At 40.8% G+C, this 26216-nt stretch overlaps 1 protein-coding gene across 2 annotated transcripts in view; it reads left to right on the forward strand.

Moving 5' to 3' along the window:
• Positions 1 to 26216, forward strand: part of kmt2ba (lysine (K)-specific methyltransferase 2Ba) — a 35252-nt gene that overhangs the window by 7052 nt on the left and 1984 nt on the right. The window contains exons 3-35 of one of the 2 annotated variants that reach the window (XM_085261260.1): positions 175 to 341; positions 1652 to 1738; positions 1853 to 2009; positions 6522 to 6792; positions 7512 to 7573; positions 7690 to 7938; positions 8921 to 9024; positions 10886 to 11725; positions 12725 to 12838; positions 13016 to 13162; positions 13361 to 13453; positions 13558 to 13675; positions 13764 to 13877; positions 14378 to 14568; positions 14718 to 14819; positions 14918 to 15028; positions 15433 to 15500; positions 15675 to 15832; positions 15946 to 16013; positions 16332 to 16466; positions 17501 to 17659; positions 17779 to 17896; positions 18028 to 18106; positions 20161 to 20321; positions 20458 to 20619; positions 20716 to 23017; positions 23310 to 23438; positions 24412 to 24530; positions 24703 to 24831; positions 25156 to 25408; positions 25519 to 25629; positions 25719 to 25802; positions 25899 to 26028. In XM_085261260.1, coding sequence (XP_085117386.1) covers positions 175 to 341; positions 1652 to 1738; positions 1853 to 2009; positions 6522 to 6792; positions 7512 to 7573; positions 7690 to 7938; positions 8921 to 9024; positions 10886 to 11725; positions 12725 to 12838; positions 13016 to 13162; positions 13361 to 13453; positions 13558 to 13675; positions 13764 to 13877; positions 14378 to 14568; positions 14718 to 14819; positions 14918 to 15028; positions 15433 to 15500; positions 15675 to 15832; positions 15946 to 16013; positions 16332 to 16466; positions 17501 to 17659; positions 17779 to 17896; positions 18028 to 18106; positions 20161 to 20321; positions 20458 to 20619; positions 20716 to 23017; positions 23310 to 23438; positions 24412 to 24530; positions 24703 to 24831; positions 25156 to 25408; positions 25519 to 25629; positions 25719 to 25802; positions 25899 to 26028 — 7292 coding nt within the window. The remainder of the gene's footprint in view (positions 1 to 174; positions 342 to 1651; positions 1739 to 1852; positions 2010 to 6521; positions 6793 to 7511; positions 7574 to 7689; positions 7939 to 8920; positions 9025 to 10885; positions 11726 to 12724; positions 12839 to 13015; positions 13163 to 13360; positions 13454 to 13557; positions 13676 to 13763; positions 13878 to 14377; positions 14569 to 14717; positions 14820 to 14917; positions 15029 to 15432; positions 15501 to 15674; positions 15833 to 15945; positions 16014 to 16331; positions 16467 to 17500; positions 17660 to 17778; positions 17897 to 18027; positions 18107 to 20160; positions 20322 to 20457; positions 20620 to 20715; positions 23018 to 23309; positions 23439 to 24411; positions 24531 to 24702; positions 24832 to 25155; positions 25409 to 25518; positions 25630 to 25718; positions 25803 to 25898; positions 26029 to 26216) is intronic. The other variant, XM_085261261.1, reaches the window with a different exon arrangement.

Here is a 26216-nt window from a genome sequence, read left to right on the forward strand (position 1 = left end):
TATTTAAAACGTTAGTGTTTATTTATCAGTGCAATTTGGATTATATTCCATAAAGATAAAAATAAATGTGATTGTTCCACTGTATAGTTGTATTCTTCAGTGAAGAGGTGTTTGCTTGTAAATCCTCTAATTGGAGTCAACTTTTTATCCTGTTTCAAATGGGGTTTGGCGCAGTCGAAGCACCAAAAATAACAGCGGACAGTTGCGAGGGGCCAGAAGTCAGTGGGCCCAGCCATCGACTAGGTCTCAGTGGAGCCAATAAGAGGATGCTCCACCTGCTGAAAAAAGCCAAAGTCCAGCTCATCAAGATTGATCAACAGAAGCAGCTGAAGTTGTCACAGGTAAGAAATTCTCTCTGTTTCTTTTAATGAGCCCCTCGTATGGTCTTTTTATGTTGCCCCTCATTTCATGTCTATGCTGCCTGCAGTTACTGTGATTCAACTGTTCAGGGTAACTGAGTCCTCCTATTCTATATATTGGTGAGAGAATAACCATCATCTCCTCAGTATAAAGAAGAATAATCATAGCATCAATATAAAGACTCAAGAATGTCAGAAAAGTCCTGAAGAGAGAGTGGACGCAGGGAAAATACAGAGAATTAGAAAAAACTTGAGGTGTGAATATGTTTGGGGGAAAGTACCAGCATTTTATTTGTTTCTGTTGTGGCATGTAAAACACCAGGATACGGCCACAAGATAATTAACATATAAAGATAAGCGCTAGCAACAACATCGACAAGTTACACTTAGGTTGTGCAGCAGAGGTCTAAATCAGTCGTCTGATGCCTGTTGGAGCACATTTTTCCTCTGGTTTTGCTTTTGCTTTGTTTTTTGTTTTAATGGTGACAGCAAAGAGGTTGTAGATGCACTACCCCCACCTTGTATCAGAGTTTTGCTTTATATCCTACCAGGAGAAGGTAAAAAAACAATACCTATACAGGATTTTCCCAGAAGCTGACAGCAGGCGTTGTGCATGTTTGCGTGATTGTGCCAAACAGTCTCGCTTAACAGAATTCCATGTATTTTACTGATTTAGCTTTTATGAATGAATTAAATTTGACTTAAAATAGTTCTGCTGTTTGTTTCATTTTGTTTGTTTGCTTGCTTTGCAAGTCCAAAACCTCTTTGGTAGGTGCTAATTTATTTGTATACAGTGACAAACGTGATATATACAAAACATATATAACTTAACCATCTTTTATTACTGACATGTTTGGTTTTTCAAGGCTGTAATTCTCTGATTATTTGTTTGTTATCTAGTCAAATTGAATATATTATTTGCATTGTTCAGATAAAGCACATTAAACAGATGTCAGTTGTAGAAAAACCTCTGGAAAATTTTAATGGGCACTTTTTACATTGTTTCTGTATTTATTGTATTATGAAAACAATTCCCTGAAACAATCAACGTGAAAAATGAGAAGTAAAAACTCAAGAAGTGTTCTCACCTAATTTTACATGTTTGCAGCACAGTTCGGGACCTGTTCAGTAGACCGTCCTGATTACTGACCAATAGCAATAAAACTGATATGACATCTGCCAGAAGCTTAGGGCTTTTCAGTTGTGATGCTTGTGATTTAGCCATTTATTTGAGAAGCTAATGACGTAGTATCTTTTAAATGAGACCTTGATTTTCCTGTTTGTTTGAACAGTTGGGCTCTAGAGAAACACGAATGCCAGTGAGTGGAAGGAGGAGGAGGAGGAGAGTTGGCCTGCCTCCCAAAGATGTTGCTCGTCAGGTAATAAATGTGCATTTCTTTCTTCTTCTTTTCTGTTAATCGCCAATACTGGTATCATTTTTCATTAACTAAATATTACCTGAGTTCACTGAATTTGTATGTCTCTGTATGCAGGAGCAGCCTCTTGGTGGTCCGAGGATCAAACACGTGTGCCGGGCAGCAGCTGTGGCTTTGGGGCAGCCTCGTGCCATGGTGCCAGATGACATTCCCAGACTCAGCGCTCTGCCACTTCACGAGAGAGAGGGCATCACCTTTTCTCCCGCAGCTGAAGGTACAGTCCACCTCCATGTGTAGTTTTTAAGAATGGAGTTGTTAACGTTCCTTTAAAGATATCTCTGCACTGTGTATGTGCAGCAATTTTTATTTAAGGCTTGAAAAGAATGAGGGACTGACACTTCAGATATTATTCAGTGTTTTTTAGTCCTATCCCTGTTAATGTATAAGAGACACAGTTTATATTTTAAGTGTCAAAACCATAGACTGTGTAAAAGCTGGACATGGCTACCATGAATGTCACTCACTGGTTTGAGGTGAGCCTTTTTTTAGGTGTTCTGTAACTGGATATAATGATCAAAGGGAGTACCTGACTTTGAAACCACAGACTTACTAGTGAGCTTATCCTGGATAACCCTTTTTTTCCGTAACGCTTACAATAACCAACATTTAAAAAGTGGGCTTAGCAATGTATTTTTTCCCCCCATTATTATGAAAGGAAATGAATGACTGAGCCAATAAAGTTGTAGCCACAAAGAATGCCCCCTGGTGGCTGTTATTAAAAAAATACAGGCTTAAGGCACTTCCCCATTGGCTTACTTTTTTCTGAGCTGGAAGCTCTGTTTGGTTTTTCTGCTGTCTATGGTCAAAACAAATGCAAACTAAACTTACTTTGCATGAAAAAAGGTGCGTGTCCTTTCCTTGAGAGATGCACAGCAATATATATATGAGTAAATACATGCCTTTGGTTTTTTACGGGCATGAGAAGAATAAACTGAAGCTGCTGATGTGCTTGATCAGAGTCTCTCAGTCTTTTCGGATGGTTGAAATGACAGAAACTAATAATAAACAAATATTAAAAGTAGAGTTTCCTTAAGAATATCCACAGGTCATGAAAGAATAAGCTTTGAAATCAATTTCCAAAAAGCCATAGGAGGTATTAAGTCTCAAAGGCTTAAGTATTGACTGAATTCAAATGCATTTTATGGTATCTGCTGTGTTTTGTAGCAGTTATTTCAGTTCAAATGTTTTTGAATGTGCTCACTGTTAGGAGGACTGTTGCCACAGTCCTATTCAGTCCTTTTTATGGAGTTTCAGACAACTCCGTCACTCCTGCAGCAAACACTGCCACTACTGTGGCAGTGTTTGGGAGGAGGCAAGTGGCTCATGTTATTATTTTAGCATCCACTTACTCAGGTTAATTTAGTGGATTTTGGATGATATTGGCCCAGTATTAGCACAATGTGGATAAACTGGTGTCTGCACATCTGTCAGCTAATGCAAAAAAGGGGGAGTACAACACATTAAAGTAGGGTGATTCCACAGATAAGTTTTGAAACTTTGTCACCTTGTTGTTGTTGTTGTGCCACCAGTGAGCTGTTGTGATATCCCATCATATTTTATGGTTATGAAACATAACAAGAAAAAAATAGAGAAAGAAATTTGAGGTACTTGAATCATGAATTTCTATTAAAGGTTATATGAAAATGTTGGATTTTATATCCTTCTTACGTTTTTTTGCATCACAGTACCTATAGGGTTACACCACCAGCTACTGCTTATGTATAGTTGGTGTTACTACAACCATGCAGTAGTCAGGATTAGTATTTAATTCACAAACTGACTGTAGTAATATAGATTGACTCTACTGTATGTAACCCTGCTTTAAGGTTGGGTAGGGTAATTAGTGTTGTCTGCACGGATTTGGCAAAAGGTGCTCTGCTATTTTATTAAAAATGAAATTCTAATAATGAAATGAACTAAAATATTCGGATCCAATCTGACTAGCAAAGCTTCTGCACTTCTAAACAAAAAACCTAAATAAAAAAACAATTATGAAGCATAATTTTGATACATTTTGGCAAAAATTAACATGTAAGGCAAAAAAGTAAAACATGCTTTTTTTTCTTAGCTCAATGTAGTTGTAACTAAAATATTTTCCAGCAAAAATATCTCTTGTCACACACAGATTAGCCACCGCTGTTGGAAAGCTATACCCAACACTGGTCAAGTGAGCATCACTCAGTATGAGGTGAGGAAGTACTGTTTGACAAACGGACTCACTGAACACTACATCTAGACCAAAAAGTGATCCTTTCACAAGCTTCTTCATGCATTATTTATTTAAAATTTCAATAAGTTCGCACGTCTAAGTAATTTTTCCTTTTTTTTTTTTTTCCAAATGTGTGCAGTAGCATTGAAATAATACAACTGTGGGATTCAAGAGGATGCCTGTAAGTTTGAAACGGGTTACCGTACATAAGGGAGTTCCCACCCATAAAGGATTTTGTCTCCAGTTTTCATCCAGTCACCTCATTTTTATTGTAGAGCATCTTTAGATTTCCACCTCTCCAGACAAAAGGGAAGAAAGGTCTGTACTCTGTTTGGCTCCAAGTAATAATTAAATTCTTAAAAAATGTAATCCTCAGGAAGTTTGTTAAAGAGACAAAAGACCAGCACTAATCGATAAAAATCAGTGTAACCTGTTGACTAACATGTTAGCAGGTCTACAAAAAAACCAATCGCCACCAGATATGGGCTGCAACAATTCATTGAGTAATTCGAATGTTTCGATTATTTAAAAAAGAAAAAAAATCATTGACACACGTTGTTTGCTTCAACGTTTTGTTCAACACGTGGCTCTGTAGCGTGCCGATGTGTCAAAAAGATTGACAACACAACAGCAGCAGTGATGATGAGGCTGGAGCCAGAGTCTGTTTACACACCGAGGAGAGCAAAGAAGTGAAGCCGGTACAGAGATGGTGAGCTCAGGTTACATGAAAGAAAACCTGTTTCTAGTGTCCAAACAACATCACTGTTCCTGTGATCACCATTAAAACATTTACTGGGAAAAATCCACCGGTGTTTGTTTAACACAGAGAAAAATCTGCAGTAAGGCGACATCAAAATATGCAGATGAACAGTTTTATTTTTCACAAGCCAGTAAAAATGTACATGGGCCAGTAAAAGTCTGAGTAGCCAGTGGCTGACCTGTGGGCTGTTGTTTGTTTGACTTTGATCTCTGACCTTGGGATTATAAATATTTATTTTTGGTTTAAGACAGTGTTTTCTTTGGGAAAAAAATTCAGTTTTAATATGGCACATAGATGCACTCAAAAGCTTTAATTGTTGTTGTTTTGTTTGTTTGGTTTTTTGTTTGTTTTTTACAGCTGTTGTATGCAGTTAAACTTTAAAATGCTGTAATTTCTAAAATGAACAAGAATGAGCAGCTCTGAAAAACCTGGATTTTGTTCTCTATTGAATATTTATAATTGCTCATTAATAAGAGAAAATTATTTTTATCCAATTAATCAATGGAGTCATCGATAGATTACTTGATTACTAAAACAACTGATAGCTGTCGCCCTACATGTGATTGCAAAAACAACAGAAGATGAGGGCTTCTCCATTAATGCAGTGGGTCTCATTCACTAATATGTACACTGAAATATGTCCAAAATTACTGTTTGACTTACAAAACATTCTCAACAATTCCCACAGCGGGCTCACTACGCCCTCATTTCTCCAAATAACAAAACCTGTTTCCCTCGAGGTGACGAAGAGAAAGAAGTGAAGCCTCTCTTGCAAAAACCCAGACGATGGTCCAGGTTTCTTGTAAGAGAGAGAGAAGCATGCACAGCTGGATGTGGTGTGAAAGAAAGTCTGATTGAAGAAATTGAAATAAGTTTCTGAAGAGGAAGCCAGATGAGTTCAGAAGTCCTCCTCTGGGAGCTGCAATGGCTAAAATAAACAAAGGATGATAATAATAATAAATACAGTTTTTTAATATAATTTCCTCTGAATAAAATACAATGTCACGCAAAGTTGATTGGAAGAAAACCCAAAACTAAATTAAATACTCCATTTAAAAAATAAGTAAATAGGTCAGGAAGCACCAGCCTATCTCATGGTAGGATAATGACAAGAAATTAGATATCAATTGGTGACATCCAGCAAGTGACTAATTTCTTAAAAGCAGGGATGCAATTGTCCAGTGGACTATTACCAAAGCAATATCCAAGGGATTCATTACAGAAAGATATACAAGACAGAATCCTGTACAAGATTTATATAACTTTAAAAAAAGAAAAAAAAAGAAAAATGTTTGGATGTAACAGAAAAGGCGAATCCATGGAGGAAAAAAAATCAAGTTATATGTAAGTATGTTTAAAACATGATTCACGATTTAGCATTCCTGCAAAAGAATCAGTCATCATAGGAATCAGAAATGGTGACATGGTACAAAATATGGAGCGAAATGGTGTGCAGACCTTGTTTTTCCCTTGTTTGCAACACTTTTTGGGGGGGGGGTTAGGAATTAGAAAAGTTTGCCTTGATGTGCACACACTTGGTCTATCAACTCTTCAGACAGTCGTTAAAGGAGAGTAGCTGTACAAGTGCAAACCAAACAACAGTCCATTAAGTATAGAGTGGAAGACGTTAGATCTGCAGGCTGAATAGTGAGATATGGTGTCCAAAGATGTCACCCCCAGCACATCGCATGCACATAATGGTGACGCAAATGTGTCCTATGGCTCTTTTACCCGGCCTCTCTGTCTCTCGCCTTCAGATGTGGCAGATGATGACGATGACATCACTGATCAGGGCAGGACCCAGTGGGTTGTCTCTCAGGAAAGCATCCAGCGCAGGAGGAGAGGGAGGGGCAAGGGCCACAGGTTCAGGAAAAGGAAGATGCTGAGTCAATATACTCGTGGAGGAGTGCGTTCGAGGCGCTGTGGACGCTGCAAAGGCTGCTTGGTGGAAGAGGACTGTGCCAAATGCATCAACTGCCTGGATAAGCCCAAGTTCGGGGGGCCAAACACCAAGAGGCAGTGCTGCATGTGAGTGAAGCCCATCACAGATTTGCATTATTGTGCTTTACATGAAAATCATGACCTTTTTCATATACAGATAAGCCCTTAATGAAGTTTTACTGAATGCTTAAAAGGCATTTGAATTATTTGCCAACACTCACATTAAAGGAGCTGGCTATATAAATGTATATATAAAATATATTTTACTCAACTCTTGTATTTTCATTTATATGTATGTTCCAGCTCTGTAACCTGGAATAATGTTGCATGTCATCTTGAACAAAGCTAGATACGGCTGCTGTATAGGCCCTAATTTCATATACTCACTGAGTTTGACTGCAAGAAGATAATTTGATTTCCATTACATATTGATTTAATTTAAACTAAGCCAGCCTGAAAGCTGCATGTTCTCATCACAGACTGAATAAGTACAGCTCCAAACTATTGCTGTAAAGGCAAGTTATCCAGCTGTTTGCGGAAAATCATTCATATATTTGGTCCACAAATTAAAAATGAACCGCGCTACATGTTTTAATTGGTGCCTAAAATACTGTGTACCTTGTAGATTTAGAAATTTCTTGTACATGAAACATAAAAAAATACTTATTTCTTTTCAGTAACGCATATTAAAGAACTCAGTTAATGAAGGCAAGTTGACTCTTTGAGTTAAACACATTTATAGATGGGTACACTTGAACTTTGCCCTGGACACACACTTATGTTTTTCCATTTTTTCCCCCTTCTAGATATAAGAAGTGTGACCGGATTGAAAAAGCAAAGATGGCGCGGATTGTGAAACCATTTAAAGGTATGTTTTTATTTTTGGATATACATTTATTTTTTAGTTGAATCTAATAAGTTTGAATGACTACTCCGGTTTAAAAGCTTGTGTACATAATTAATCAAGGGGCTCCTTTTTCTCAGTCCAGGCGAAGGGGTTTTTGGGCTCCGTTACAAGCAGTGACGATACAAACTGGACTTCTGGAAAGCCGGCCGAGGGAACGTCCTCGATGGCGCTTGGAGTCCGGAAGCATTCACTGCGTAACATCACACCGCGCTCTTACAGCAGTCTGCTTAAATCAGAATCTGAAGACGAGGAGGACGAGGAAGAAGGAGAGGACAGGACAGATAAATCGACAGTAAAGCCAAATGTAGCTGCTGCCAACAATCAAGGTAACTAAAGCTTTGGTTTTGGCACACAAGCCTCTGAGTGTCAAGTCTGAATTTCACTCCATTCTTTATTTAAGCAAATATTTATCCTGCATAAACGTTTCATGAACGACTCTCACAGAAAAACAGGCGCAGCATGATGTAAATCATCACAACGCCTAATATTGTTTGTCAGCAGCTAATGATTGTGAAGCAATTTTGGTGATATTTTCTCCATAATTCCAGCTGTGGCTCTGAGCCACACGGAAACACCAAAACAATTCCTGAATTAATTTCATAGCAGTTTTGATCTACATGATAACTGGAACTTAACTATTTAAAAATATAATAACGCTGAGATGTCTCAGAAATTGGCAACTTGATATTACACCACAGACTTGGTAAAAGAAAATCAAAACGCACGGCACAAAGTTGTGTAGCTTGTACTCCTTCCTCTGGCAGCATGCATGCATCAAGCAGGTTGAAAGGAGAGCAGATGCCAAATCTACTCGATTACTTTAACTCCAAGTCTCAGAGCCCCTGAAGTTGTAAGTTGATGTTTTTCCAGTTCAGATGTGTTATTTCTGATTTTCCAGCTAATTTTAAGGTAATGTTGACTGCCCTGTTGGTAACTTAGTTGAGGTAAACATGATTCGTAAAAATCATAACAGTACGCACATATGCAAGATATGTAGTGAATATACACAAACCTTTGAATATGAGCTGTTGAGTTCAAGGAGTTCATAAATAGATGGAAATAAATATGTCAGTTTACCACTAAAGCTCATCGGGGGCTCGGGTCCAAGTGCATCCTGGGCCGTTTCCCCAGTTAATTTTTAAGAATGATTTCTTTGTGCATCCTCCAATAATCTAAATATTAGAAGCACAGAATCCCTCCTTGCTCTGAGCCCTGATATTGTTTGAAACCTTTTTTGTGTCAGCAATTTTTCTTAGATTTGTGTATCTGTGTTTGTTTTTTGTTTGTTTGTTTGTTTGTTTTTTTGAGATCTTGCTTCTCAAGATGGTGGATCAGCGGCAGACGACCCAGATGCAGGGAGGCATCGCCGGCTGCCTTCCAGAGGAGCTGGCAGCAGAACCAAAGCTTACAAGGTAAAAACATGTTTCCCTAATCCGCCTCTAATAGACCACCTAATGGAGCCTGGGACAAACAGTACTGTTTGGAAAAGTTTACCTTCATACCTGTCAGTATTTCTAGACAGGTGTTTAATTTTCTTTCTTTCTTTTCTTATTTTAAATATTAATAAAGCTTATCTTATCTCAATTCATTTATTTGATTAATAAATGAATTTTCCTCTATAATTTAACTAAATATTTAACCCTCAAGTCACAATTGAAACACTTATTTCCAAGTGGTGCTTTTGTCCAGCTCTGAATTTCATTTTTCAGTTTTTCCACTGTTTCTTAGTTAAACCACGTCTGTTGGGATAAAAAATTCCTTAAAGAAGTCTTGTAGCCCCGTTGATCTTCTGTTTCTCACTTCCAGCTTTTTATAAGACCCTTTGCATGTACTCCGTCTGTTTCATAAATTATGGATCAATCAAGCTACGTTCGGGATAATCTACAGCATGCTTTTTTTTTTTTTTTGGTAGCACCGTGAGTGATATTCTGTTTGAGAACAACATCATTGTCTCATTTAACACCATTAGTGAACTTGTTATCCAAGTATGATGTTGGTATGGGGAAGGAAAGTCATGCCCCCCCTGTTATGCGTGTTTTACTCTCTGGAGTCTTAATGGTGGTGTTTTTTAAAATTAAAAAAAATATATATATATCTGCAGGAAGACGCTGAAGAAGATTCTTTTGTCCAAAGTCAAATATTTTCTTCAACGTAGAGGTGCTTCTTTAAAATTGGTAATAACTAATATTCAGGAGTCAGTACGGCAGTTTGTAAATAGTGACGGAAGCCTCTTTGTGTCAAGTGTTTAGTTTAACTGTGACTGCGATTGCCTTAATCAACACAGCAAATGTGTAAAAAGTCAGCATTGCCTCCTCCCACCCCTGACTTCACAGCTAAAAGGCTGTTTGCTTTGTCTTTATTCGGGCTGAGATGATTCTTGGTTATGCCGCTTGCTTCTTCTTACTAGCATTTGACATTTTCAAACTAGAGCTGTCAGTTTCGAAATTGTTCCTCTCAAATCTTGTTCTGCTGGCTTGAAAGAATGGTCTATTGTCAGTAAAAAAAAATTGTTTTTGCTTCTGCATTGCTTCAAACTTCTGCATTTTTTTGTAATCTCTCACTTCCCCCATAAAGCTGAGAACAGATATTCTTAAAGTGTAGTCCTGTCTTGTCTGCATTTGATGTTTTGCAAATTAGTAGCCCTATTTTTAGCAGATTATATGCACAGAGATGCACTGTGGGTGGGGGGTGGCACCCGGCAGCACTTGTAGACATTACAGCAGGAGTATTTGCTGTGCTATCTCTAATCTGCCAGATTATGCTGCTGTGGCTCGTTGCATGAACCATTTTTTGGTAGTGGGTTGGTTTTTGCATGTGACACAACAGGTGTATTATCTCTTTAATTTCATAGAATTCCCAAGTGTAGAGATGGAACTATGCAAATCCATAATTTATGAAATGACCTTTATTTATTCTGCATTCCATCTTACACACCTGATTTGTTAGATAAATTATTAGTTTGTGTGCATTCTATAGCAGATTAATTTAAATTTCACCAAAATATTTGTTTAGTTTTGTGTTTATGATTTTTCTAGCTCTTAAAATAGTGTGTATTAATACTCAGTTAACGCTTCTGTGTGTGTTTCTGTACCGCTACTGAATGCATACACTTTAAACGCTGCTTCCCGGCTAACCGTCTTCTAAAAGTCGCAGTGCTCCTTCCGTTTTCTGTCATTTTGGCTGTTGCCGGTTGCCGCCGCTGCATGTCACTACTATCAGTGTAACTTTGGTACATCTCTTGCTGGTTGGCTTAGGCAGTCCCCTCCTCCACAGGCACAGGAGAGCGCAGAAGAGATGGAGGCCAGAGAAACTTTCCCTGAGCCCAGACCACCCTGGACCCCAATGCGGCAGCTACAAATACACTTATACCGTCTGCCTGACTTTGTCCTGCAGTCTCCTGCTGTGTATTTGCTGCGGCAGTCGCCCCAACATGATGATGTGGATCGGTGTATTGCACAGTCGCATCCACAGTTGTCTCATCTTGCAACACAGCCTGCTTTTTCCCATTTGTCATGTCCCATTACAAACTGTCCCCCAGAAATATCCCATCCTGAAACACAGCCTGCTTCTCCACTTTCACCTCATCCCATTAGAGACTCGCCACAGAAGTCTTTGCTGTTACGTTTGCAGCGTTTGCCCCAGTCCGTGGTGCAGTCAGCCATGCATTCGAACAAATATGTGTCATCACCACCTCAGCAGCATCCACAGTCCACGCTACACTCAGCTCTGATTCAGGTTTCATCACAGCAGTGCTCTCATGGGCGTCCAGGGTCTGAGGTGGAGCACACAGAGACGCACAGAGCTAAGACAGATAAAACTCTGAGCAGAGTTGTGCCTGGCCCCCCTCAGACTGTCAGTGCAGGCGCAGAATTACAGGAGGACGCACAAGACGAGCAGGAGGAGCGACGACTGGAGCAGGCTGAAGAGGACAAGCCGGATTCTTCTGTAAAAGAGACAGTGCTGCAAAACTGTCCAACAACTGACCCACACTCTGTCCTTCGTTCCCAGAATCCTGCAGAGTGTACGTCAGTGAACACCCCGACAGGGTTAACTAACGGATTTCCCCAAAAGGGCCTGTCGCAGAACACGTACAAGATCCGTGTAGACTTCAAGGTGAGTCTCAGCAGCCTGTTTGCTTTACAACTCATTGGGGTTTGTATTTACTCTACAGTGTTACCTTTCAGCACCACCGTTATCGCTTTCTCTCAGGAGAGCTCATTCCACCTTAAGATCCCCACATAGCTGTAAAATATAACTGATCTCAGACTGAATGCCTCAGGAGGTTTTTCATAACAGCTGCTATACAACTGCTTAATGCACAATAATATGATTTTATCCACATTTATTAAGAACTTTATGATATATTAATGTTGCTTTGAGGTTTCAGATTTGTGCTGTTATCTGTGTCGAAGCTGCCGTGCCATATAATTTCCTGCAAAGGAATAATAAAGCATCCATCTATCTTCATCTGTCTGCATAAACTGCAGGTTATTAAGTTTGTGTAGCTTCAAGTAAGGTGGTTGTTACATCTGTGGGCTTTGGTCACACACTGGAAAGTCATTTTTTATAGAAAGCATCATCTTTGGGAAAATGACCTTAGTGCTGACTTCATGTATGACATCAGCAAACACATTTGTAGTTAATAGTCTGAGTTACTGATTTCAGATTTTCTTTAATTTTCATTTTGTAGGTTATGGCTCAATTTAGAACAGTGTATATGAAAAAACAGTATGAGGCATATTCAGTTTACAAAAATAAAAAAAGGTCAAATGTCAAACTAAATTTTCCTTGCCATGTTTTATATACAGTTTAGGGGTCTGAGAAAATATCTCTGAGAGAAAAAGTTCATTTTCACTATGACAAACACTCTTTTCAGTTTGCTTTCAAACAAACATCAGTATTTTCATGCTGTGTAAATGGGAGGAGAAGGCAGCGGGGAATGTTTGTTATTTCAGCATATGGATGATCAGCCATGCTCTCATTCAGTTGTTACAAACCGGCATATGTTCATAACCTTGATACAGGTTAGCGAACTAATGTAGCACCTGGAAACCTCTGGAGAAGAGGCTCTGATTGCTTTGTTTGTGCTGTTATTGGGTGTCTGTCCACTAGGAGGACTGTGCGGTCCAGAATGTGTGGCTAATGGGCGGCCTCAGCGTTCTCACGTCTGTCCCAACTACGCCTCAGCCCGTCTGTCTGCTCTGCGCCAGTAAAGGGCGACACGAGGTAAGCTGAGCTTGACTAGTTTGGCAAAGTATGCAAGTTGCTTATTTGGGTGCTCACGCAAATGGCTTGTTTTACATTTCAGTTATGTGACAAAAAACAAAATAGAAACATTTCATATGCATTCTGAATGTTGTTATTGTTATTTTTTTTAACTCCTCTACCTCCCACTTCCATCAGATGATCTTCTGTCAGATCTGCTGTGAGCCTTTCCACAGTTTCTGCCTGTCACCTGAGGAGCGCCCCCTCGAGGAGAACAAGGAAAACTGGTTCTGCAGGCGCTGCAAATTCTGCCACGTGTGCGGACGTCGAAGCAAGAGCACAAAGGTGTGTATGAGGCGTAGCGAGACTTTATAATATCCCAAGAAGAAGAAGAAGAAACAAGTTTGCAAACATTATCCATGCTTCTTAACTATTTTACACACGAGATCTGAATTAAATTACATATTTATCAATTTTTGGTGTACATCATAGTCGAGTATTTACCCATAATTATTATACCTTTGTTTTTTTGTCCCTTCACAGCCTGTGCTGCAGTGCAGGAGATGCCAAACGTCATACCACCCTTCATGCTTGGGACCAACATACCCTAAACCTATGAACTCCAGCGTCCCCTGGGTAAATGCATTAACAGCTTTAAAGTAATTAGGAATATGTTCAGTTTATTTGAGGATAAATGTGACAATTTCATGACACCGTACATCATATATGTCTTTGTGCAGGTGTGTATGTCGTGCATTCGGTGTAAAAGTTGCGGCGTGACTCCTGGAAAGACCTGGGACTTGACGTGGAACCACGAGCAGGACCTCTGCCCTGACTGCACTTCACTCCACAAAAAAGGTAAGACTTCTGAGAGTTGAACTTGTATGTAAATATGCTTGAAATGGATGATGTGACTTGTCTGTGATTTCTGTTTACTTTACGTCAGGTCATTTCTGCACTATCTGCCACAAGTGCTATGAAGACAGTATCCAACCATCACAGATGCTTCAGTGTTCGCAGTGCAGCCACTGGATTCATTACAGATGTGAAGGGATCTCCGGTGAGTTTCGCTCATAAAGTTTTCAGTTCAGTCAGTTTTTGTTCACTGTTTGTTGGATTTCATGTTTTCTCAGGCTGTTAAAAGTAGACCCCCACCCCCTCCACCCCTCTTATTGTTGTAATGCATCTATCAGTTACAAGGGTGAATACTCATACTTTAATAAGGCCACAATTTCAAATAATGACATCACATTACAGACAACTAATCCCTGTGAGAAGAAAGCTCTGGTTTCTGGCTCTAAAGGCTTGATTTGAGACTTTTCTAACCCAAAGAGTGGATATAGAGACAGAGAATAAACTTGGGTGGCTTCACCAAAATAAATATGAATAAATTTTAACAGTGAATTAATCAAAACTGAAAGTTTTCTAAATATATAAAGGCTGTTATGAGCTTGTTTTCTGAATGAGTGACTTATAAAACAGGACCAAACTATGGAGATAAAATGTGATTGCTGTTAACTTGCTGTGTAGAAACGAAGTTCTTCTTCTCTGTCTTTGCAGAGGAGCTTTTTGGGCTGCTCTCAAGTCAGCAAGGCAGAGTGGATTTTACATGTTCGCCCTGCAGTCAGCACCAAACCAGTCACAGCATCCTGAAGGTGGAGCTGCAGAGGAGGCTCACAGCCAGAGTGGAGGAGGTGCTCACTGACCTCCTCTCCTCCAACAGCACTCAGCACCTTATCACGTGTAAAGCGGTAAGAGCTGCCCACAAGACTCTGAGAGGATGCACCAGGAAGCCTTTTTATCCTTTAAAACGCCCCATTTTAGTATTTCTCCTTTAACGTCAAAGCCTGATTATGTTCCAGATGTGTCGCTGAAGTAGCTGTCCCTTACTGTCTTTCAGTGTCAGGAACCAAACATCACAGCATTTATCAGGGAACAGCAACCAGTCTGTGATCTACAAGCGGTGGAGAGGAGGTTTAAAGGGGGCGGATACACCTCAATAGTGAGCATATATATCCTATGCATTTACACTTAGGCTCTTTTTGTAGAACCCACACTGAATTAATAGCATTTTTTTCTTTTTTCCTGTCTCCCAATCAGAAAGCCTTTCATAGCGATATTGCTTCTGTGATAAGGCAAAGGCTGCAGGAAGAGGAAGCTCTGCTGGAAGATCAGAGACCGACCCTTCAGGCAATGTCACACTACGTTGAAGTAAGCACTCCCTTTACCATTTTCTAATTGCTTTTAATGTATTTTTTAGAGACCCAGACCTTAATTCATTTTGTAGGGAAACCTGTTTTTCCTCAGGATAAATCACAAGTTTACTAATACAGCTCCTTTCTCCCCAAGTTAAGCACTCGTAGCACATTCATACAGCGCTTTAGTCTATGCCTGAGTGTTTTTTCTAACATTCACACTTTTACTTTGACGGATACATCAGGGCCAGTCTGGGTTCAATATCTTGCCCAAGGATACTTGCGAGGAAATGCCCATCCGTTTCATCTACCACCTGAGCTACAGCTGCCCCCTTTCTGTTCTCGTTGTCACATCCAAATGAACACTGTCCTTCAACATTCCTTAATTTTGGTCTTACTTCATTGTTTCATGCCTGACAGGTCATGGAAAAAGTATTCAGTTGGTGCAATGTCAAAAAGTGGAACTCGTTCTCAGAAGAACTTCCGAGGTAAGTGAATGCAGCTAAATATAATTTACTTAACCAATTTCATAAACGTCGTCATTTACAAGGTTGGCACTAAATTAAATCTTAATTATAAGTAAAACATCTGAAGACCTTGTAGTAGATGGACAGGTGCCTAAAATGGCTCTCTTCAGTTTGTTTTTATCCCCTCCTCTTTAGTGGCATGCTCCCCGAGGCAGTTCTCCCACCATCTAAAGAGCACAGCTATGCACAATGGCTGGAGAGAACATACCAGCTCAAAAACTCCAGGGACCCACAGACGGGGAAAACCGACTCATCAGTGACTTCACAGCAAACTCCTTCTCTGAAATTACTTGGTATGGACGCTATTACAATCTGTTTTGCAGCACACTGAAGACAAAGCTAAAGGCACTTTCTTGCAATAGATCGGTCACATTCTCAAGTTTAAAATGTTTACATGATCCTCCAGAGATCACCAAGACTGAAGATGTGAGACAATGTGCCCTGTGCCAGCAATGTGGAGACTCTGCTCCCAGTGTGAGTTTTTATGTCAAGGCTTTTGGCGCATAGATCTTTTTTCCCCACTTAATTTTGGTGTTCTTTCATGCATTGTTTGCTCTGAAGGCATCAGGATAGACAGAAGTCCTCAAAATATTCAGCAAGTTTAAGTTAATCATTTTTTTAAGTTCAGGATAAGGGGAAAGTATCTCCTTTTCACTGTTTTTGTTAAAGAAATGACTGATTATGTGAGGATGTATAGAATTTTTATTAAATTGTTGACCATTTTTTGTTTTCTTGGCACTATAATAACAGCTCCCTGATACTTAAGTGATATAACTGCTCTTTTCTCAACAGGAAGCAGGACGGCTCCTGTACTTGGGTCAGAACGAGTGGGCCCATGTTAACTGCTGTCTTTGGTCTGCAGAGGTGTACGAGGAAAACAGTGCTCTTCTTCAGGTGCACAGTGCTGTCTCAAGGGGGCGCCACCTGGTAAGATTAAATTAAATGGTAACTAAGGCTCTGCGTGACAGCTAGGTGTTCAGACGTCGCTGCTCTTGCTAGAAATACAGTTCGTTAAATCTCATTTCATTTATGTGCCGGCACCTGTCTTTGTGATGGCAAGATGCAAACAAGCGAAGCAACGACAGCTGTCGATGGTCAAAAGTGGTCGCGGTACGATCACAAAAATCAATTCGAGACAGATGTTTCCACATAGAATAACGATCTGGTCAAACTTAACAAATGTGAAGAGACAGCTGCACCGTTATCCACACACAGACTTAACAAATTTAACAAATATAAATCTGAATTTGGGCACTTTTATTTTTTTTTTACCTTTTTCTGTCCTTCGATGTCAGCATTATAACTCTGCAGACAATTTGGCGTAAAGTCAATTAACTCCTTGGATGAGAAATGGTCCCACGAGGCAAAAGACCATTGAGATGCATGAATTCTTTCTCAAAATAATTTTGTTTGTTCAAATCGATAAACGGATATACAGTATTCCCCTTCAAGAAACTCTTAACAAGGAAATCCAGGCAATGTTTGCAAATCACCTAAACCTGACATTTAGGCCAATTATGTATCTTTAATTTGGAGTATTTTTTTTTATTTTTTATCATCATGGGTTAAAAGTTGAGAAAAGACCGCCAGCTGACAGCCATTAAACACCAAATGTTTGCTGAGAAGGAAGGAGGGCTACTTTTACATATATTTCTGTAACATTTTATCCAATACAAAGTGTCACTTTGCTGGAATAAAACTACATTTTGGCTATTGAAAAATATGATTAATGGTTTCTTATGTGAAATCTTTTCTTATTTGTATTGCCAATGTTTAACCTCGTCCATTTTTATTATTTATTTATTTATTTTTCTTCCTGTCTTCCATTTAAAGATCTTGTGAATTATTTGATCATTTCTAATCCTAATGGCCTGACTTTAGGATCAGTCATTCATTTTGTGAGGTTGACAAGTACCCTTTGGTCCTAAAACTATGTGTGTACATATTAAATTTTCCTCCAGCGCTGTGATCGTTGCGGGCAGTCAGGAGCCACCGTGGGCTGTTGCCTCCCCACCTGTCAGAGTAACTTCCACTTCATGTGTGCACGTGCCCAGAGCTGCGCGTTCCAGCAGGACAGGAAGGTTTACTGCTACAAACACAGGGACCTGGTGACTGCAAAGGTGTGAATTTATGTTGTCAGATTATAAATATATATTTTTGTTGGAAGCAGTATACATATTTAATATTATATTCTGATTTTGTGTTCGTTATGCTGACTATTGTTTGTGATTCTTCACAGATCGTCTCTGGTAAAGGGTTTGAAGTCCCGCGACGGGTGTATGTGGACTTCAATGGGATCAATCTCAGAAGGAAGTTCCTCACAGGTCTTGAGCCAGAATCCATAAATATGACCATAGGTAAGATTATCTTGATGTTTCATGTTTTTGACTCTTGTAATGGGATAGATTCAGATTGAATTAAAATACGGCTGCTTTATGTCTTGATCCAATGAACCTCATTATCTGTTTTTTTTTTTTTAACCTTCCAGGCTCGCTGCAGATTCAGAAACTTGGTGTTCTGTCAGAGCTGTCGTCAAATGGAAGGATGCTGTATCCTGTAGGCTATCAGTAAGTGATAACTGCCTTTGTATTCAAGCGGGGGTTTTTTTGGTTGGGTTTTTTTTGCGCAAACAGCAACTTTTGAATTATAGATATGAGTAGAAATTAACATGCCTGTTTCGTATTCTATAATTTATAAATAGCTAAAAACAGCTACAACACATAGTCTGCAAAGCTGTCCACAGGCCTAGCGCAGAACCACGTTTTCCTCTTTATGTATAAGGCGCAGCGGTACATTTTTCCACAGTTGTATTATTAAAGAAAAATAAAAAGTACCCACAGGGAAATTAGTTTTAAAGTCAGACTGTTTTCTCTATCAGGCTGTAAACCCTTTCATTTCTACTTTAGAGTAGAAGCACATTTAAACAGAAGACTCTATTAGCCCTCTTCCACTGCTGCCTACTCAGCTGGACTGAACTCAGTTTATGTCGTTTTCCATTACAGTCGACCTAATGTGCATGTGGTCATTATAGCAACAAGGCCGAAAGTCCAGTGAGGTCATTTGTATGCGACGTGAACAACACAACAAAGGAGTCGAGACAGTGTCATACCTGCTGTTTGGTGTATGGCTTATTCTCAGACTCAGGGACCAGAGTGTTGTTTTTTGTGTAGTTTTCTATGGGCTCAAATTGTGGTCATAAATATTTTGTACTTGTAATTGTCATTGTAACTTATGTAAAAATATTTACACAAGTTTAAAAAAATTTTTTGTTAAGATCTGGTTACAGATACAAAGCAAAAAACGATGTGTAAAACTCTGCGCTCAAGTTCCCTGGCTGTGTGTGGGATTCAACTTACAAGTACTAATTTTGACCCAATTTTTCTTCCTTTCACCTGATTGGTCAATGTCATGTCAATCACAAATTGAACAATCCAGTCAGTCTATTTATGTCACATTTTTTTTCGATCGCCTCGAATCGCTTGGAACCCCGGCCAAGTAGATTAACCCTTTAAGACCTACCATAGAACCAAGTTTGCCAGAGCTTATATTATATTTTTACATGCTGTGGAGCCATTTTTGGGAGCATTTCAAGTTGCTATACATCAATACAACCATTATAGCCCAAACTTTAATAATATGTCTGCATTAGGTGCATAGTAATTACATAAATTGCAAAAAAGTGCAATAAACTACAAAAAAATTGAAAATCGTTTTTGTTTTTTTAACATATATTTCTAGTTAGAGAAATTTAAGAGGCTTATCCCTCAAAACTGTAAATACAAAAAAGTTACACAAACTAGTTTCCCACCACAGGAAATTTATTTTGAGTGTCTTCATAGTTTTATTTTTGAAATAAATTTTTATATACTGCAGGAAAAACGAAAATAAATATTATAGTGCAAATTTGCAAAATAACAGCATATGCATCAAAATAAACTATTTCCAGCAGTGCAATATGAGTCTTAAGCATCCCAGAAACGACACAGAAAGTCATAAAGTCAAACATAACTTTTTAAAACACATAACAAGTAAAACACAAGCTCATAAGGCCCCGATCGTAAAAAAACTACATTTCCGCAAAATGACGTCACTTCCGGTTTCGGGCAGGTCATGCGGTCATGTGATAGTTCGCGCTGATGGACGTAGGAAGTGTTACAAACAGCTGATGGATCGGCGAAGCGTGTTTCTGGAATATCATGTTTTTGTTGCTGCAAGTGATTTTTATGCAGTTTTTGCAAAGCTATATGTGGAAGGAAACTGTGACCTAGGACAAGCTGATGGCATAAGATGTAAGTACAACTCCTCCAGTTTCATATGCAAAAAAATTTATTGCGCTAGCTTACTTGGTTGCAGAGCTACCGGGATTTAAAAATAGTTACGCAAAACAGAGCGTGCCCGCTCCGATCGGCTGTAAAGGGTTAAAAAAGAAGCACCTGGTAACAGGTACTACCACCTAATGGAAACCCCTGAAAACCATGCCAAGCTGTACTAATGGGGAAAGGGTTACATGTGATTGGCTTAGTTCTTGGCTGCTGTTACTGACATTACTGATTTATCCATAGTTCATTGTCTCTTCATTAACAAGCTTGAAACGTATTTTCTTCCTTCTTTTATTTTCTAGGTGTTCACGGTTGTACTGGAGCACCGTGGACCCACGCCGGCGCTGTAAGTACACCTGCAAGGTGACAGAGGTGAGCACTCCTCTCCCTGGTGAGGAACAGAATTTGAAGTGGGAGGATGAAGAGAACCACACCATAGTCCACAGTCCGAACCACCACAGAGGTGAGCAGGATCTCAACGGCTGTGAGAAGAGCGCTGAAGCTGAAGCAGTGGACAAGAAATTGAAAATATGGGTAAATTTTTTTTTTACTGTGCTAAAAACTTTTTTTCTCTTTTCTTTTTTTTTTCTTTCTTCTAGATATTGAGTCTCCAGATATTTTAAGTCCCACATCCAGCCCAATAAAATCCACTTCCATATCACCCAACTCTAAACTGCACAACACACCCGGGTCTAAAAGCCCTGCTTACACACACACCAGGAGACCAGCAGGAGGATCATCTCGACCACTACCATCTCCAGGTACGTGGAGTTTTAGGAGAAGATGGGTACCTGTTGTAGTGTGACTTTAAATAAAAAAAGTAAACCCCCTTTCACACTCCCTTTTCTTGCTGTCAGGGTGTGCTCCACCCAAATCCCATCACATCCTGACTCTGAGGGACCTGGAGGAAACCCGGCGGCCTCGAAGGCTCTCGTCCAGAAGCCGGTGCAGCTCCTCGCCATCAGAGAGCGACCCGTCCGTACCGATGACACTCCGCTCTGGCGGCACGGTCCACTCCCGATGTGCCCTATTCAGCTCCCCTCCGAGAGCATCGAACTTTGGATCGGCTTCACCTCCTCTCTCACGACAGAACTCTGCATCTCCAGTCTGGAGCTCCCCACCTAGATCCAGCTCCAGCATTTCTACAGGGCTGTCGCCTCGGCAAGGAGCCATCACTCACTCCCCCAGAGGGAGGCATAGCTTTAAAATTACCACTCCAGTCTCTGCCGAGGTTCCCCAAGACTTTTTGGCATCCTCTGAGGCAGAAGATGCAGCTGTGGCCACTACAAATGGGATCTCACTGGCACCTGATAACCTGGAGGAGGAAGTGGCCCACCTGATGTCTCAGGAGCTTCCTTACACTGTGTTTGACACCGACACTGAGGTAGCAGTGGACTCCATGCTGAATGCTAAGCTTGAGTTTGATGAGGCTTTGCTCACAGAGAATGTGTCGCTTCATTGCGGGGCACAAGGCAGCAGAGAGGTGGAAATGCAGGGAAACGATCAGGAGATTGATTCTGAAGAAGACGACTCGAGTCGTTATTTTAAGTTTTCACGCACGGTGGTGTGCGATCACACAGCAAGTGGCTCGGATACCTCAGGTCAGCTTAATTCAGCTCAGTCTATCCCGCAGTTAGACGGTGCGGACGGCGGGTCAGAAACTGAAAGCGAGGCGGCCGATGAAGATGCTCAGGATGCAGAGGGAGGGAATGAAGAAGCTAAAATTCAAACCAACCACACTACACCCACTAAACAACTAACGGTGGCGCTAAAGAGGCTTGAGTCAATCTACACGGTCCCAAAGTCACCAGTTGAAGAACAACCTGAACCAGTGCTTCAGGAAAGTCTTTCACCTTCTGCTCTCCTGGAGTCAGCTTACACAAATAACGAACTGTCCGTTCAGGAGGAAGAGGTCCCGATGACCTCAGAAACATCGCCGTCTCAAAACGAGGTGTTCTTGGATTCATCTACAGGCCACTTTGTTCCTGCTGAACATGGCTCTGCAGAGTATCCAAATAAACACATCGTTGGCGACAGAGATGACAGCGCTTCGTCAGCTGACTCAGATGAAGGATTTAAAGATGATTTGAATGATCCTGATTATTCTCCAGAGCCTAAAACCAAAAAACCTCCCACAGCACAGATGAAAACGGTCTTTGTGAAAACAAAACATGCTGCGCCAAACCTCAAGCGCTTGGCGATGAAACCTTCACTTCCCCTGATGCAAGCCAAACTGCCTTTACCCCCTCACCCTGGACAAACTGCGTCCGTTTCCTCTGCTGCAGTTACTTTTCATGCAGTACCACGCCCGGTCGCACCCCCTGCCATTATCAATGGTTTAAATGCTTTAAACATTCAGCCAGGTGCTTCACTGGGGAAAACCATCGCTATAAACTTGATTAGCTCCAAGCCAGAAAGTCAGCAGCAGGCAGCGACGGAGAACCCAGCTGGGTCAGCTAGCACGCCCCCAGTGCAGGCTTCTACCCATCAGGTCCTGCTGGTCAACCGGCACGGTCAGATTATGATCAAAGACCCAAAGTTGAACACGTATCAGCCTCTCAGTACAGATTCACCAACCTACAATAAGATAAGCCAGATTGCCAAGATTCTCCACAGTGGTAATGCTTTACAGCGCTCCATGCCTCATGTCATAATAAAGCCTCGGCCCAGCCCTTCAGCTGCAAACGCCCCTCCTGCCCCTAACCTCCAGGCGGCCCAGAGGAAGATCATCGTCAAAATGGTGCCCATGAAAAGCAACAGCACAGCTGCTGCTCCCACAACTGTCAGCATGTACAGCTCACCTGAATCTAGTTTCTCCAACATTGAAGAAAGCACAGCCCAAGCGATTATCGATAGAGCCATGGCTACTCACCGCGACGCACCCAAAACAAAACCCATCATCCTCAGCAGTACTCGACAGCCAAAGGCCAAGCATCGGAAACCATTGCCATTTCCCAACGTCGAAGACTCGGATCAGTCATCAGCTGGTCGTTCGGAGTCTCCCAGTGTTTTCGGTAATGAATCAATACCTGCTGCATCGCGCCACCAGGTGAGAGTTAAGAGAGTGTCGTCGGTGTCTGAGAGACCTTCCAGAAAGAAATCCAAGATGGACTTCTTGAAGGATCCATCGAGTGAGCCGGAGGACACTGATGAAGCCAGGTAACAGATGATTTTAAAATGTACTTACTGCAACATGCAGAACACGAGTAATATTTAAAAAACTAATATTTACATTGATCTTAATGGTTAACATTAAAAAAAAAAAAAACTGATCTCCAGCTTGATTTTGTATGAAGCACCGAGCATCACATACAGACTGACATTTTATAAATTGGTCCTCTGATCTGCAGAATCTCAGCAATGAGAGAAATTTGCACTCTCAGCAGCTGAAAGAGTTTTAAAGTAAAAGATGGCAAAAGAGAAAATAAAGCATGTTGATGTCTTTCAACAGGCCGAGTGGTGTGAGAATGAAAGCTCCAACAATGAAAGATGTTCTTGATCTGGATCGCCAGCTTGAGCCACAGCCAGAGCCTGAGCCACTGAGGATCGTTGCCCCACCACCACCTCCTACACCCAAAAGGTTAGCCTCATGTATGGACTTATTACTGCGCTACAAAGGCAAAAGGAGGCAAATACTTAATGTCAGGCTGTATTTAAAGATTTGAAAGAGCTGAAAGGGCACATGAAAACTAATTATTTAGGTCCTCGAGCCTGAAGTAGTTTTTGTGTATGTGCTGTTTTTTGTTTTTTTGTTCAAAAAAGCAAGATGCTGTACGCATTAAATTGACTTAATAGTTAATTAAAAGAAATTCAAAGAAAAGGAGGGGAATGTGGGGGATGTGAAAATGTTTTCCAGACAAGGCAGTCTGTTTTAGGTCAGTGGTTTATCAAAGATACAATGAAATGAGGTTCAAAATTCTGCTTCCAAGTAAGCATAGTAAGACAGATATGAATTAAACTAGTTGGGGGATCAAAGTGACTACAAATATTTACAAAATAAGTGAACTAATTCAGACAAAGCTGGATAAAAAGATTTTACTTTGGGGGAAAATGAATAGTGCTGCCTTTGACTGTGAAATAAACCCCACCTTCCTAATTTAAGAAATGACATCATGTCTTTGAGCCACAGGAAAATGGATCAAAGGTTAGGTTAAGTAATCAGGTCAAAACGTGCTGTTTATGGCAGGAATAAACTGTTGGGATCATTCAGGACTTTAGTATTTTTAACTCTGTTAGTTGCAGCCTAGTGCAGTGTACCATGAACGTACACTAAGGACAGCTTTATCCCAACATTGATCGCCCAGTCCCATTCCAGTCCAGGCTCCTGCTCCCAGGCTGTTTTGTTTTGACTGCAGTGTTCAGGGCCATCAGGGTGTCATATTTCGAATACTTGAAGTGATTTTTGATCGGGTCCAAAGACCGTTAGACCATCCTGTAGTAGTTAAGAAGAAGAGAATATCAAGGGAAAAGAGAAGAGACAGAATGTTTAACCTGTGAAAAAATGGGGGGGGGAAAAGTATTTTTGACAAATATGTTTTTTCCCTTGTGTGCAGGTGTTTTCATGATGACAGTCCACCATTTCCCACCAAAACCAACAGTCAGATTCAGGGTATGACGCACAAATGGGTGAGCGCTCGGCACGGAGACCTCTCTGAGTGGGGCCCTTATTCAGGTTTGTGACTATAAGTTTAGTCATTTGTGTCTAATTTAGGCTAAAAACCTTTGTTTTTACATTTAACATTTATCGTTAATCTCATTTATATAGTTTTGATTGTCTTTAAGTGTCATTGCTTTGCGAGAGAGAATATGTGGTTAGGTGTGAGACTATCTTTCACTTTTTGCAGGTTTTAGCTCAGAAGAAGAAGCACCACCACCACCTAAACCCACAGCGAGGACGTACATGAACCAGCCCCACCTGCGCTTTGAAATCACCAGTGATGACGGCTTTAGCGTTAAGGCTAACAGCATAGAAGGTAGGAATCACTCCTCTGCTTCTTATTTAATTCTTATGCTGGTATTTTCTACTCTTTGTCATTAAAAATATAAGAAATAGAAGTTTATATCTCATTGGATAATAGCCTCGACTTTTATCAGCAAATAAGAGGATTTTCATTTATGTCAGTGGCTGATGTTTATCTGTTGCCAGCCATTTCTTTTCTTATTATAATATGAGAATAAAAAGGAGAATGAATACAGCATAAAAGAATCAGCCCAGGTGTTCTCTTAAACATTTGTCCGTGTTATCTTGCGTTTTGGCTGCGTGTTCATCTTTGCCTCCCTTTCTCACCTACCGTCAGTTGCCTGGCGCGCTGTGATAGACGGCGTCCTCGAAGCTCGGGCAGGGTTCCACCTAAGGCAGCTGCCTCTAGGTGGGATGAGCGGGCCGCGGGTGCTTGGCGTCGTCCACGATGCCGTCATCTTCCTGCTGGAGCAGCTGCAGGGCGCCGCATACTGCAAACGCCACCGCTTCCGCTTCCACCGATGTGACGACATCGAGGAAGAACTCCCCCTCAACCCGAGTGGCTGCGCCCGAGCTGAAGTCTGCACACGGTACAGACACCCTAGTTCACGGGTTTTGCTTTTAAAACCTTCTGCGCTTTGTCTGTATGTGTCTTGTTATGACGCACATCACAAATGATTTTCCCTGATCCTTTAACCAGGAAAGCAACGTTTGACATGTTCAACTTCCTGGCGTCGCAGCACAGAGAACTTCCCGACATATTGGGTCCCTTTGATGAAGAGGAGGATGAATTCCCGCTCAAATCTTCTAGGTTAGTCATTCAGTTTGCTTCACTTTTGTCTGTGAAGTTGAGCAGTTTTCACATCAGTACTGACAGCTGCTCTGTTGCGTCTCTGCCAGGCGAGCCACCAGCAGTGAGCTTCCCATGGCAATGAGATTCAGACACCTGGAGAAAATCTCAAAAGAAGCAGTAGGAGTCTACAGGTAACGACAAATGACCATAAAACCCTTTAGGGTTTCATTGATGTCCAAAAATAAATCAGTTAAACTTTCGAATCTTCTCCCCCTGTGGCGCCTTAGATCGCCGATTCATGGTCGTGGACTCTTCTGCAAAAGGAACATCGATGCTGGGGAGATGGTGATCGAGTATGCCGGTACTGTCATTCGCGCAGTCCTGACTGATAAGCGGGAGAAGTATTACGACAGCAAGGTTGGTTACACTCGGAATTCATCATCACAGAGCATCTGTGTTTAATAAGTTTAATGTGAAGCAGCAGTAACTAGTTACAACTACAGAGAAATCACTGAATACCACAGCATGCAAAGACACGGTCTGCTTCCAACAATTACATTAATCATTAGTACTTCAAACAGGAACAAACAGGCACGTCGGATGAA

This window comes from Mchenga conophoros, linkage group LG22 (assembly GCF_057382185.1).
Source record: "Mchenga conophoros isolate Kocher_MC1m ecotype Shallow Benthic linkage group LG22, M_conophoros_male_GT1.1, whole genome shotgun sequence".
Classification (NCBI taxonomy): Eukaryota; Metazoa; Chordata; class Actinopteri; order Cichliformes; family Cichlidae; genus Mchenga; species Mchenga conophoros.